At 43.6% G+C, this 15,224-nt stretch overlaps 1 protein-coding gene across 2 annotated transcripts; it reads left to right on the top strand.

Annotated features, from left to right (window-relative positions):
• The first annotated feature begins 559 nt into the window (after positions 1–559).
• On the top strand, positions 560–14,601 carry LOC311121552 (5-azacytidine-induced protein 2-like). Of its 2 annotated transcripts, none has more exons than XM_084157976.1 (8): positions 560–759; positions 1,680–1,915; positions 2,351–2,467; positions 4,473–4,572; positions 6,177–6,310; positions 6,564–6,613; positions 8,879–9,009; positions 12,930–14,601. In XM_084157976.1, the coding sequence occupies exons 2-8, from the start codon at positions 1,691–1,693 to the stop codon at positions 13,367–13,369; spliced, it is 1,197 nt and encodes a 398-aa protein (XP_084014102.1). In that variant the 5' UTR covers positions 560–759; positions 1,680–1,690; the 3' UTR covers positions 13,370–14,601. The 2 variants fall into 2 exon arrangements, with proteins under 2 accessions (XP_084014102.1, XP_084014101.1); XM_084157975.1 differs by having other exon boundaries at positions 685–759; positions 1,684–1,915.
• Positions 14,602–15,224: the final 623 nt, after the last annotated feature.

Here is a 15,224-nt window from a genome sequence, read left to right as displayed (position 1 = left end):
AATGAATGGCCTTTGCTAACGATCCACACAAATTTAGATCGTCATGATTCTAGCTAGCAAACGTTAGCCAACTAGCTAACAACATTCTAGCTTTGGATAAAATCTTTCTTATTAGCAGTGCACCTAGCTAACGTCCCTCTTTGTTCAAGTCGTTTCAAAATGTATTTATAGGCACTTCCTGGCTGGCTAGCTATCCCCGAATAAATGTATTTATCCTTACACAGATTGAATCCCTAGTGTGCATCACTACTACTAGCTAATTTAGCTAGCTAGCTCGCCAACTTCTCATTTTACTAGGTACCCAGCCAGGTAAAATAATAGAGTGTCGAACTTTGTGGGGCGAGGTCAGCGGAAGCCCGAGTCCAGAATGCTGTTCATGTCATGAAAAAACATTGTGAATACACATGCTATTGTTTCTATAATCTCTAAACCATAGTTTGGAAGCTTTTCAAATATTATGGTATTCATCCGAGTAACATAGCTAGCTACAACCAGATTCATCGTTTTTTTAAGTCGAGGATGACGTCGGAGCTTTTATTTTGAAAATCACATCACCCCGGAAGTTTTAAAAGTGTCATTTCACAAAACGGTGGATGTTTCCTGGTTCATGTTTAATGACACATTTATTTTATATCGAAAATATATAAAATAACGATTTACAACAGATAAATATTTGGCAGCACAGTCGTCCCGTGAGTTGGTACCAAACCATGCTCGATAGATACACAACGTGATATCTTCGAAAACAACATCAACAAGGTAAAATAAGCTAACGCGGCTAGCTAGTATCAATTGATCATCAGCTGGCTGCGTGTTTTTGTATCGTTTAGGTGCCAGTTAACTGCTAACGCTGTCATCGCAAACTGGCTCACAGTTGTAAGGTCTAGATGACCAATTTAGCACGCTAGATAACACATCAGTCTTTAGTTTGGGTTGATCCATATTGAATAATGGCCTGTCCCAAGTTGCTAGCTAGCTATGCTAACGTCCTTCGAAATGCTGATGTTTTGATTTTGCTTTGTGTGGTGGAAACCTGATATGTTTACTAATTGTTCTAACTAATAATAATTGATTATGGTTTCAATAATCGATAGATTGATTTCAACAAGTGTCATGACATACTACATTGGTTTTGGTTTCTCTTTGATTCAACAGTTCCTTAGCTCTCACTTCCGTTATCGTGTAACGTTGGGACACACCATAAGGAGTCTGTGTATTGAGAGTCCAACCAATACACAGACTCCCGATGTTGTGTCCCAAAGCTGGTTATCGTGGTGTCTTACACACGCAGCCAAGCCCAATGTAGAGCAGGTTATCGTGGTGTCTTACACACGCAGCCAAGACCAATGTAGAACAGGTTATCGTGGTGTCTTGCACACGCAGCCAAGCCCGACGCAGCTTGTTATGGCTAAGATAAGAAAGAGAAGAAGAGTTCAACTGACTCCTCCTATTTATTTTACTACCGTGACCTTTTCTCTGCATTTTCAAAGGTCAACTCATAGCTAGAATCTCAATCCTGGACTTGTAGTACAACTGGCATGGAATACAATGTTTGTCATTCTAAAATATGCTGGAAATAAATGAGGTTCTTCCCAAATATATGCTACTCTGTGTCAGACTTGTTGCATTGTCTTAGTTCTGTATAACTGACTCGTCGGTCTACCTCTGCTCTCTACTAGCTAGGCCTGGTATGGAGCCTGGCATGGAGGCAATGGAGGACGATATCTGCATCCTGAAGCATGAGACTGCATATGGTGGAGCAGGGGAGAGCCCGGTGTCTGTATGTGCGGGGGATGAGTCTGTGGCCTCCCACTTTGCCCTGGTCACAGCATACGAGGACATTAAGAAGAGGCTGAGGGACACCGAGAGAGAGAACACACTGCTGAGGAAGAGAGTCAAACAACTGGAGGATAAGGTACAGCATGAGGGGGGCTTCATTAGACACAACAGTCAGCAGACTCGGCACCCAAAATAGGTTGAAATAAGCCTACTCTGCTCTAAGAACTTCATACATACATACCTTGATACAGCAAGTAAGTTCTCAGCAGTAGCAGTAAAATAAAACGTTATTATCCCGATAGGGTAATTTATTTTTTTGGACAGATAAAACCTCAGATGGTCAAAGTACATCTAGCACTATTGCCATGGGTTGTTCTCACAATAAAAACATTGTCACTATCAATGTGTTGAGCTAATCCTATTCTTGGAGAGGCTTGCATCATGAGATTCAACAGCTGTAGCTGTGTTGTAACCGATGATGTATGGTTGTAACCTGTAGCTGTTGTAACCGATGATGTATGGTTGTAACCTGTAGCTGTTGTAACCGATGATGTATGGTTGTAACCTGTAGCTGTTCAGGCCTGAAGCCCCTTCCCCTGAAGGACCCCAGTATGTCAACAAGGCCTTCAGTGCCTACCGTGGCATCTACATCGAGAAGGAGGACCTGCAACTGGAGCTTAATAAACTGGTATGTACAGTCCAGTTGGTATGTACAGTCCATGAGGTCCAGCTGGTATGGACATTCCACTAGGTCCAGCTGGTATGGACAGTCCAGCTGGTATGGACAGTCCACTAGGTTCAGTTGGTATGTACAGTCCAGTTGGTATGGACAGTCCACTAGGTTCAGCTTGTATGGACAGTCCAGCTGGTATGGACAGTCCACTAGGTTCAGTTGGTATGGACAGTCCAGTTGGTCCAGCTGGTATGGACAGTCCGCTAGGTTCAGCTGGTATGGACAGTCCAGCTGGTATGGACAGTCCACTAGGTTCAGTTGGTATGGACAGTCCAGTTGGTATGGACATTCCACTAGGTCCAGTTGGTATGGACAGTCCAGCTGGTATGGACAGTCCACTAGGTTCAGTTGGTATGTACAGTCCAGCTGGTATGGACAGTCCACTAGATCCTGATCCAGCTGGTATGTACAGTCCAAGTGGTTATGGTGGTTACCAAGTTATGGTGGTTACTAACTTCATCATCACTTCAGCGTCTACTGTGTTCTCCTTATGAAGCTATTAACCAATACATGTATTGATGACACGGCTGTTAGGTTAATATCTGAGATGTTATGTTAGCAGCACAGGTCTGACTGTCTCCTTCCTATACTCCAGACAATCAATGACTCTTCCTGTCTATATCCTGTCTCTTTGTAACTGTCTCTCCTACTGCTTTATTGACTCTTCCTGTCTTTATCCTGTCTCTTTGTAACTGTCTCTTCTACTGCTTCACTGACTCTTCCTCTCTTTATCCTGTCTCTTTGTAACTGTCTCTCCTACTGCTTTATTGACTCTTCATATATTTATCATGTCTCTTTGTAACTGTCTCTTCTACTGCTTCACTGACTTCCTCTCTTTATCCTGTCTCTTTGTAACTGTCTCTTCTACTGCTTCACTGACTGTTCATCTCTTTATCCTGTCTCTTTGTAACTGTCTCTTCTACTGCGTCACTGACTCTTCCTGTCTTTATCCTGTCTCTTTGTAACTGTCTCTCCTACTGCTTCACTGACTTCTTCTCTTTATCCTGTCTCTTTGTAACTGTCTCTCCTACTGCTTTATTGACTCTTCATATATTTATCCTGTCTCCTTGTAACTGTCTCTCCTACTGCTTTATTGACTCTTCATATATTTATCCTGTCTCTTTGTAACTGTCTCTTCTACTGCTCCACTGACTTCCTCTCTTTATCCTGTCTCTTTGTAACTGTCTCTTCTACTGCTTCACTGACTGTTCATCTCTTTATCCTGTCTCTTTGTAACTGTCTCTTCTACTGCGTCACTGACTCTTCCTGTCTTTATCCCGTCTCTTTGTAACTGTCTCTCCTACTGCTTCACTGACTTCCTCTCTTTATCCTGTCTCTTTGTAACTGTCTCTTCTACTGCTTCACTGACACTTCATCTCTTTATCCTGTCTCTTTGTAACTGTCTCTTCTACTGCTTCACTGACTCTTCCTGTCTTTATCCTGTCTCTTTGTAACTGTCTCTTCTACTGCTTCACTGACTTCCTCTCTTTATCCTGTCTCTTTGTAACTGTCTCTTCTACTGCTTCACTGACTTCCTCTCTTTATCCTGTCTCTTTGTAACTGTCTCTCCTACTGCTTCACTGACTTCCTCTCTTTATCCTGTCTCTTTGTAACTGTCTCTCCTACTGCTTCACTGACTTCCTCTCTTTATCCTGTCTCTTTGTAACTGTCTCTCCTACTGCTTCACTGACTTCCTCTCTTTATCCTGTCTCTTTGTAACTGTCTCTTCTACTGCTTCACTGACTGTTCATCTCTTTATCCTGTCTCTTTGTAACTGTCTCTTATACTGCTTCACTGACGCTTCCTCTCTTTATCCTGTCTCTTTGTAGCTGTCTCTCCTACTGCTTCACTGACTCGTCCTCTTTTTATCCTGTCTCTTTGTAACTGTCTCTTCTACTGCTTCACTGACTCTTCCTCTCTTTCTCATACTAATTCTCTTTCTTTAACTCTGTTTCTCTAGAAGAGGGAGAAGAGTGAGTCTGAGAGGCGCCTGAATGAGCAGCTGCAGGCCAAAGAGATGGAGCTGCTGCAATTAAAGACAGAGATGGAGACCAGCCAAGGTACTTTAATGACCAGGGACTTAACCTCAGCCAAGGTACTTTAATGACCAGGGACTTAACCTCAGCCAAGGTACTTTAATGACCAGGGACTTAACCTCAGCCAAGGTACTTTAATGACCAGGGACTTAACCTCAGCCAAGGTACTTTAATCACTAGGGACTTAACCTCAGCCAAGGTACTTTAATGACCAGAGACTTAACCTCAGCCAAGGTACTTTGATGACCAGAGACTTCACCTCAGCCAAGGTACTTTGATGACCAGGGACTTAACCTCAGCCAAGGTACTTTGATGACCAAGGACTTAACCTCAGCCAAGGTACTTTAAGCACCAGAGACTTCACCTCAGCCAAGGTACTTTAATGACCAGGGACTTAACCTCAGCCAAGGTACTTTAAGCACCAGGTACTTAACCTCAGCCAAGGTACTTTAAGCACCAGAGACTTAACCTCAGCCAAGGTACTTTAATGACCAGGGACTTAACCTCAGCCAAGGTACTTTGATGACCAAGGACTTAACCTCAGCCAAGGTACTTTAAGCACCAGAGACTTCACCTCAGCCAAGGTACTTTAATGACCAGGGACTTAACCTCAGCCAAGGTACTTTAAGCACCAGGTACTTAACCTCAGCCAAGGTACTTTAAGCACCAGAGACTTAACCTCAGCCAAGGTACTTTAATGACCAGGGACTTAACCTCAGCCAAGGTACTTTAAGCACCAGGGACTTAACCTCAGCCAAGGTACTTTAATAATCAGGGACTTAACCTCAGCCAAGGTACTTTAATCACCAGGGACTTAACCTCAGCCAAGGTACTTTAATCACCAGGGACTTAACCTCAGCCAAGTTACTTTAATCACCCGGGACTTAACCTCAGCCAAGGTACTTTAATCACCAGGGACTTAACCTCAGCCAAGGTACTTTAATCACCCGGGACTTAACCTCAGCCAAGGTACTTTAATCACCAGGGACTTAACTTCAACCAAGGTACTTTAATCACCAGGGACTTAACCTCAGCCAAGGTACTTTAATCACCAGGGACTTAACCTCAGCCAAGGTACTTTAATCACCAGGGACTTAACCTCAGCCAAGGTACTTTAATCACCAGGGACTTAACCTCAGCCAAGGTACTTTAATCACCAGGGACTTAACCTCAGCCAAGGTACTTTAATCACCAGGGACTTAACCTCAGCCAAGGGACAGTATCATTACCAGGTTTTCCCCTTAGTCTCACCAACAGACTGACAGGAAGTGTCATCTTGACCAGGCAGGGACTTTCCCTTAGTCTCACCAACAGACTGACAGGCAGTGTCATCTTGACCAGGCAGGGACTTTCCCTTATGCTCAGCCAAGGTGTGATGATCAGGAATGTCCCTAAAGTCCAGCTAAGGGACAGTTGATGCCCATTACTTTTTACTGACCCTAGAAGCACAACTCCCAATGTGCCCACTATCCCACAGACAAGCTAGAGTGTTTATCGTTCAACCTCCCTACCCTGATGTTCAACGTTTCTCCCATCCTAGCAGAGATACAGAAGTAGAGTGGGACTGATTTCAAATGACACGGAAGTGACAAAGTGTATGTAACTGTGTATGTTCTCTCCCTCCATAGTGATGAAGTCTCTAACCAGTACTCAGGACTACTGGCAGGTGGACAGGGTCAACAGTGAACTGAAGATCCATACTCTGCAGGAGGAGTTGGAGAGGATGACTCAGGAGAAGAACCGACTGCAGGAGCATTGTGGGGTAAGACTATGGGAATATAGAACCACAAGTGTGTTTCATTCACAAAAGTCCCGATGAAGGTCTGTTGACAAAACCCGATGAAGGTCTGTTGATCAAAACCTTTGTTTGAGGTCCATGAAGACACATTGTGGAGCAACAAGAATTCCAGTGTAGTGTACTGGGCTTTCATTTCCAGACATGGTATGTGAACTACGCTCTTTTTCTAGGGTTTAATTTATAACCCTTTTGAAGCCATATGTCCTCCTCTTCCTAGGATTCTTCTGGAACTGACTGTGACCAGAATCACGTGGAGTCTAACCCCAGGTATGTCCTTAATCTCCCCAGAATGGTGCTTCAGGTTTGACCCCAGAGAAGATCTCACTAAATTGCAGCAGAATGAGAACCATTTGAAACACCTGTCATAGTGTAGATGCTATGACCAGCCACCAGGAGGAGACAAAGCTTTGTTTACCTCAGAGCCAGGTAGCACTATGTCTGTAGTTTACCTAGCAACAGGGTTAACTTTCAATAAGAAACTCATCTGAGTACTTGCACATGCCACTCAGACAGACAGATCATATTAGAATAGACTGAGATAATGCCACTGATAGACAGATCATATTAGAATAGACTAGGACACATGCCATAGAAATTCAAGGCATCTGTTGTTGCAAAACAACTCTGTCAGTTGTCCCATGCTGATGAATAGTAAAATCTGATCTCTCTTGCATTGGCTCAATGTATACTGACTGGACTCTACTCACACATACTACACTGCCACTACAACACACACACATATTGACGCCACACACACTTTAACACATACGCTGCTGCTACTCTGTTTATTATCTATCCTGATTGCATAGTCACTTTTACCCCTAGCTACATATACATATTACCTCAACTTCCTGGTACCCCTTCACAGTGACTCTGTACTGGTACTCCTTGTATATAGTCTCATTACTACCTCATACCCCTTCACAGTGACTCTGTACTGGTACTCCTTGTATATAGTCTCATTACTACCTCATACCCCTACACAGTGACTCTGTACTGGTATTCCTTGTATATTGTCTCATTAATACCTCATACCCCTACACAGTGACTCTGTACTGGTATTCCTTGTATATTGTCTCATTAATACCTCATACCCCTAAACAGTGACTCTGTACTGGTACTCCTTGTATATAGTCTCATTACTACCTCATACGGCTCCTGAATGGCACAGTGGTCTAAGGCACTGCATCGCAGTGCTAACTGTGCCCCTAGAGATCCTGGTTCGAATCCAGGCTCTGTCGCAGCCGGCCGCGACCGGGAGACTCATGGGCGGCGCACAATTGGCCCAGCGTTGTCCAGGGTAGGGGAGGGAATGGCCGGCAGGGATGTAGCTCAGTTGATAGAGCATGGCGTTTGCAACGCTAGGTTTTTGGTTTTCGATTCCCACGGGGGGCCATTAAAAAAATAATAATAATAATAATACAAAAAAAAAAATGTATTCACTAACTGTAAGTCGCTCTGGATAAGAGCGTCTGCTAAATGACTAAAATGTAAAATGTAAATACCCCTACACAGTGACTCTGTACTGGTATTCCTTGTATATAGTCTCATTACTACCTCATACCCCTACACAGTGACTCTGTACTGGTACTCCTTGTATATAGTCTCATTACTACCTCATACCCCTACACAGTGACTCTGTACTGGTACTCCTTGTATATAGTCTCATTACTACCTCATACCCCTACACACTGGCTCTGTACTGGTACTGCTTGTATATTGTCTCATTATTGTTATTTTATTGTGTTACTATTTCCTTTTTTATTTAGCTAATTTTTCATTCTTTTTAACTCTGCATGGTTGGGAAAGGGCTCGTAAGTCAGCATTTCACTGTGAAATCTACAGCTGGACCAGGAGCATGTGACAAATACAATGGGATTTGATCTAATTTGGGAACGTGGACTAAACCTCCAGTACATTATTATGTCCACTAGTGGGCACTACATACCCAGAGTTTCATTCATTGAGATCCGAAGTAAAAGCCTTTATCGCACCGAACAGGTGCCTATCTGAAATGATTCCTTCTCCATCCTGTGAATCTCACAGAGAAATTGAGCCTAATATCTTTAAGTGTAATGTTTGAAAAGCACTTCACAAATAAATATATTATAATTCTGTAGAAAATCAGTAACACTGTAGATGTTAGCTGCCACCAACATCACATCTCTAACTCCATTTAACTACCTTGTTTTGATGCTCAAAACATCTTGGCGTGTGCATCTTGGCTCTAGATCGAAAAAAATATGCATTTAGGTCTTTGCATTAATGTAGAGTTTTGAAGGATTTGTCTTCTATTATCAATGAAATGTGTTTGTATTTATTTCAATATTCTGGAATTGCTAGGAGCAGGGGAAAGGGGCAGCATTACTGTTTTCACAAATGTAAAAAATAAAATTACAAAAACATGTAAATTCTGTGTACTCCTGTCCTGAATAAGTATGTATTGTGTAAATGTGCATAGGCCTGTAGATGAATATAGGAGTGTTGTCCTGTAGTCTTGTCTCATTGTAGTTATTGTATTGTTATTTACAGCGCTATGACTGTTCTACAGTCATATGAGGCCCTGGCCACTGAGATCTCCACTCTACACTCAGTGTTGAAACAACAGTCTGACCTGGTGAAGAAGCTCGGTGACAAACCACAGCTAGCAACTAACAGACGAGGTGAGTTACAAAGCACAGCTAGCAGCTAACAGATGAGGTGAGTTACAAACCACAGCTAGCAGCTAACAGACGACGTGAGTTACAAACCACAGCTAGCAGCTAACCGATGAGGTGAGTTACAAACCACAGCTAGCAGCTAACAGATGAGGTGAGTTACAAACCACAGCTAGCAGCTAACAGACGAGGTGAGTTACAAACCACAGCTAGCAGCTAACAGACGAGGTGAGTTACAAACCACAGCTAGCAGCTAACAGACGACGTGAGTTACAAACCACAGCTAGCAGCTAACAGACGAAGTGAGTTACAAACCACAGCTAGCAGCTAACAGACGAGGTGAGTTACAAACCCCAGCTAGCAGCTAACGGACAAGGTGTGTTACAAACCACAGCTAGCAGCTAACAAGTTCCGGAAGGTTGCAGACAGAAATGTCTTGAGCTGGCTAGATCCCCTATACTACATGGCAGAGGTGTGTGTATTTTCTAGGTAGGGTATTTCTATCTGAACAATCCAGGATAATGTGCCCTCCTTAACATAATCCCTGTGTATGAGGGAGAGTTGAACAATCCAGGATAATGTGCCCTCCTTAACATAATCCCTGTGAATGAGGGAGAGCTGAACAATCCAGGATAATGTCCCCTCCTTAACATAATCCCTGTGTATGAGGGAGAGCTGAACAATCCAGGATAATGTGCCCTCCTTAACATAATCCCTGTGTATAAGGGAGAGGGCCTCGGACTGACCACGTGCTAAAGAGCAGATCTTCTGACGTACTGCTGCTACTTATTAAGTGTAGAGAAATGAATGTTTTCACCTCAAGTTCCCTTGTCAACATCTCATGAGTTCCCCCTTCTCTCTGAGTGATAACTAAACCCACCCTGTCTTTTCACACATCTTAAAACAACATGCCATCAACAAGGAATCTTTCAAAATAAAAGTTGTTGATGAAAGAGAGCCTTCTATATTACTGTAGGCTAGGTGGAGAAAGACAACCTACTGTAGGCTAGGTGGAGAAAGACAACCTACTGTAGGCTAGGTGGAGAAAGACATTCTACTTTAGGCTAGGTGGAGAAAGACATCCTACTGTAGGCTAGGTGGAGAAAGATATTCTACTGTAGGCTAGGTGGAGAAAGACATTCTATAATAAAAATACTGTAGGCTAGGTGGAGAAAGACATCCTACTGTAGGCTAGGTGGAGAAAGACATCCTACTGTAGGCTAGGTGGAGAAAGACATTCTACTGTAGGCTAGGTGGAGAAAGACATTCTACTGTAGGCTAGGTGGAGAAAGACATGCTACTGTAGGCTAGGTGGAGAAAGACATCCCAGCTATTATCATAGCACTACAATTTTAGAGGATATATTATGATATGAAGACTTCCCTCTGTCTCTCTTTCCCGTTCTGATGTTTTTCACCCCTGGAGAGATGTAGTTTTACTGTTCTCTTTGTGGAACAGAGGACCAAACAAGAGATGTAGTTTTACTGTTCTCTTTGTGGAACAGAGGACCAAACAAGATATGTAGTTTTACTGTTCTCTTTGTGGAACAGAGGACCAAACAAGAGATGTAGTTTTACTGTTCTCTTTGTGGAACAGAGGACCCAACAAGAGATGTAGTTTTACTGTTCTCTTTGTGGAACAGAGGACCAAACAAGATATGTAGTTTTACTGTTCTCTATGTGGAACAGAGGACCCAACAAGAGATGTCGTTTTACTGTTCTCTTTGTGGAACAGAGGACCAAACAAGAGATGTAGTTTTACTGTTCTCTTTGTGGAACAGAGGACCAAACAAGAGATGTCGTTTTACTGTTCTCTTTGTGGAACAGAGGACCAAACAAGAGATGTAGTTTTACTGTTCTCTTTGTGGAACAGAGGACCAAACAAGAGGTGCAAATTAGAATGAAATATAAAGAGCAAATGTATTTATTCTAGTGAATATCCCAGACTAATCCTGTTTCGTAGATGAGGGAGACAGAAAGGGAGAGATGTATTTATTCAAAGACACTGAGCATCTGTATTCGTCTGAGGTTTTTACTACGGAATCACTTTTATTCAAATGGAGCTCTCATGAGACTGTTTCTGTCTCCCTCCTGCTCTTCCATCAAACACAGAGGAACTCTCATTTAAACTTTATTATTATCCGCTCAACATGATGATTGGATAGAAAACCAATGATGTGTGTATCTAATGTTGCATGCCTTTGTGCTGAATATTAAAGAGGCTGTCTGGGTGTGTTAAGAAGTTTGACAGAACTGCTCTCAGACGCTCTTTACAACAGAAAGGCTATATAGAAAGATATCAGGCTCTCTTTACCATAGAAAGGCTATATAGAAAGATATCAGGCTCTCTTTACCATAGAAAGGCTATATAGAAAGATATCAGGCTCTCTTTACCATAGAAAGGCTATATAGAAAGATATCAGACGCTCTTTACCATCTAAGCCATGTTATCTCTTAGTTGTATCTCTCAGTATTCCTGAGGGATGCATCTCTCTAAAAGCCTTAATCAGGCCTGTGTGTGTTGTGTTTCTGAAGCCTGTCTAGTTCTGAAGGGAATGTCAGAGGTGTGATTCTCACTCTGTCTCTCCTCACACTACTCAGCCCAATTAGCTATACAGCCTCTGGGAACTACAGTGTCTGGCTGTCTACATGTCTGTCTGTCTACCTGTCTGGCTGTCGCTCTGGCTGTTGCTCTGCCTGACGCTCTGCCTGTCTGCATGCCTGTTTGTCTGTCTGTCGGTCGGTCTGTCGCTCTGTCTCTCTGTCTGTTCATCTGTCTGTCTCTGCTTGTCTGTCGGTCTGTCTCTGCCTGTCTGTCTGTCTACCTGACTGTCTGGCTGTCTGTCGCTCTGCCTGTCTGTCTATCTACCTGTCTCTGCCCGTTTGGCTTTCTGTCGCTCTGTGCTTGTCTGTCTGTTCATCTGTCTGTCTACCAGGCTGTCTGTTGCTATGTCTGTCTGTCTACGTGTCTGTCTGTCTGTGTGTCTGTCTACGTGTCTGTCTGTCTGTCTACATGTCTGTCTGTCTGCTTCCTAGTGGAGAAAACCAAACTAAAATGCTGGCTGAATGTAAGATAATAATTTCTTAATAAATCATTTGTCTATTCTATTCACACACGGTTTACAAATTTCTTTTCAGCATCAGCCAACCCAACCACATATCCCTAAAGGTACATTCTTTCACCATCACCCAACCCAACCACATGTCCCTAAAGTGGCACAGGAACATTATTTAATTAACTAGCCTAGTTATTGGCATTCATCCAGCTTAGAGGAGAATGGATACCAATCAACAGCATTCAGAGTTGATTATTGAGCCCAAATGATTACTAGAACCAGTCACACTAACTGAAATGATTACTAGAACCAGTCTCACTAACTGAAATGATTACTAGAACCAGTCATACTAACTGAAATGATTACTAGAACCAGTCACACTAACTGAAATTATTACTGGAACTAGTCACACTAACTTCATCATCAAGACAGTGGAATAAATTGTGTGGTGTTGTGATATTAATTTGTGAGAGTTCCATGGACAAAGATTGGAACATAATCCAAATGAATATTCCCTGGTCTTCATGAACAGTCAGGTGTGATGAGGTGCTTTGTTTGAACTTGGTTGAATTGATTTATTTTCTTGAGTGCTGCTTTGGGGTAAGTGGCAAGGGTGAGGGTGCCACATTCTGGTACTTGTTCAGTAGGGTACAACGTAGCAGAACATTATGCAACTGAAAACAACAATGAGTGCTATTGTACCATTTCAGGTAGTACCAAAATGTAATACCAAAACAACAGTGTCAAAATGTTTCCTCCTGTTTGACGCCTACTGAACACAACCAGGTAAAACATTCTAATCATCTGACAACCTGCTTGAAGCAGTCTAGTTAAAGAAATAGTGTTTGTGCAATTGTGCCCTTCTCTCTAGCTGCCTCAACTGTCCCTGTCCAGTGCCTGGACGATGTGGAGAAGAACCTGAACCATCGAACAGTCCGCATCTCCGTGCCCCGTCCCCCTAGTGCCCCCCCTGTCCCCTCCAGCTCTGGCCGGCCCTGCCTGCCCCCCGTGGGCCCCCCGGCTCTGGAGGGTCTCAGGGAGGACTACTGGCAGAACGGTCCCTGGTCCAGCCACTACCCTGGAGCCCTGGGTCTGGGCAATACCAGCCCTGTCCTCCTGCCTCCTCCTCCTCTCAACCAGGCCTCTCTGGATGACTCCTCCTGGTCCTTCCCCTCCCCGCCCAAACCCAGTGACGCCCTCTTCTGGGAGGGCCAGAGGCAGGGTCTGAGCCAGGGCAGCCCCATCCACTCCTCCAGGGGTAGTTCCCCCATGAGCCCTAATGGAGACTGGGCCAAGCCCCCACCCTACTGAGGTGGAGACCCCCTGGCTCCAAGCCTGCCCTGCCGTGCAACACCCAACCTGCCTTAAGATGAGGAGACAACTCTGGATCCTCCAGCCTGGGGAACTAGCTACAGGAGGATTCAACTAGCCACAGAGCAACCACAGGAGAGGCTTCTGAGGGGCCACCCTCTGACCCATAAGGGTTCACCCTGACTCAGCCCAGACACACTGATGATTCCCCTCCCTTGGGATCTGGTGGCAGAGAAAGGAAGTTTCATACATCCAAGAGGGAAAGATTATGGAGACTCTGGACAGCTAGATTATGGCTATGTGTGTATCCATACTGGTATTTACTAGAGCTCAAAGCTGTGGTGAACTGATCCACAGTCAAACTGGTTTTCAATTGTAGCCACCCTAATGTGAGTTCTTTACATGTTCCCATTGTCAAGTATTATAAAGGTATATAGTCACTCCCTACGTTATCTCACCATAATACTAAAGGTTATAGTGTGTCTGCGCTGTAACAGATACTGGCATATATAGCCCCAGTAGCACCTAAAGCTGTTTTTATCACACAACACAAGGTACAAAACCCCACACACCTTGCTTTGTCCTAAACCTCAAAACAAGACACATTGAACTTAGCTAATCTGTCAGTTGTTTTAGAAACTGATGGCTAATTTGTATAGTATTTGTTTACAACTTATGGCAAATAAGCATTGGAAAAATCCCCTGAAATATAAAGGCCTTTAACCCAGTACTGCCCCCTACAAGTTCTGGAGAGCTTACAGGCCAAATCCACACCTGGTATCTTCACGTCAAAAGCGATCTTTATTTTCTATATCACGCACCCTCTTTTCCAGTGATTATGGTTCAGCTATTCTGCTTTGAAGTCAATGGAAGTAGGGCTTGTCTTTTACACCGAAACCATGTCAATACAATAATCTATATGTATATTAAAGACGTTATGTTATGGGAAGCACTTTCAATCATATGAGAGTTGGGGTGCAGTAGCAGTACAGTCTTGTTTCTAGCTGGCCAGTGTCCCAAATAACACCCTATTCTCTGTATACAGTGCATTTGGAAAGTATTCCGACCCCTTGACTTTTTCCAGATTTTGCTACGTTACATCATTATTCTAAAATGGATTAAATGGTTTGTTTTTCCCCCTCAATCTACACACAATACCCCATAATGACAAAGCAAAAGCAGGTTTTTAGTAGTGTTTGCAAATGTATTAAAAAGAAAAAATGGAAATATCACATTTACATAAGTATTCACATTTACATAAGTATTCAGACCCTTTACTCCGTACTTTGTTGAAGCAACTTTGGCAGCGATTACAGCCTCGAGTCTTCTTGGGTATGACGCTACAAGCTTGGCACACCTGAATTTGGGGAGTTTCTCCCATTCTTCTCTGCAGATCCTCTCAAGCTCTGTCAGGTTGGATGGGGAGCGTCGCTGCACAGCTATTTTCAGGTCTCTCCAGAGATGTTCGATCGGGTTCAAGTCTGGGCTCTGGCTGAGCCACTCAAGGACATTCAGAGACTTGTCCCGAAGCCACTCCTACGTTGTCTTGGCTGTGTGTTTTAGGGTCGTTGTGCTGTTGGAAGGTGAACCTTCGCCCCAGTCTGAGGTCCTGAGCGTTCTGGAACAGGTTTTCATCAAGGATCTCTGTACTTTGCTCCGTTCATCTTTCCCCTCGATCCTGACTAGTCTCCCTGCTGCTGAAAAATATCCCCACAGCATGATGCTGCCACCACCATGCTTCACTGTAGGGATGGTGGCAGGTTTCTTCCAGGTGTGACGCTTGGCATTCAGGCCAAAGAGTTAATTCTTGATTTAATCAGACCAGAGAATCTTGTTTCTCATGGTCTGAGAGTCC

The sequence above is a fragment of the Coregonus lavaretus genome (genome assembly GCF_964263955.1).
Source record: "Coregonus lavaretus genome assembly, chromosome: 3".
Lineage (NCBI taxonomy): Eukaryota > Metazoa > Chordata > Actinopteri > Salmoniformes > Salmonidae > Coregonus > Coregonus lavaretus.
Note: the sequence above shows the minus strand (reverse complement) of the source record. Positions and strands in the feature narration are given on the sequence as shown.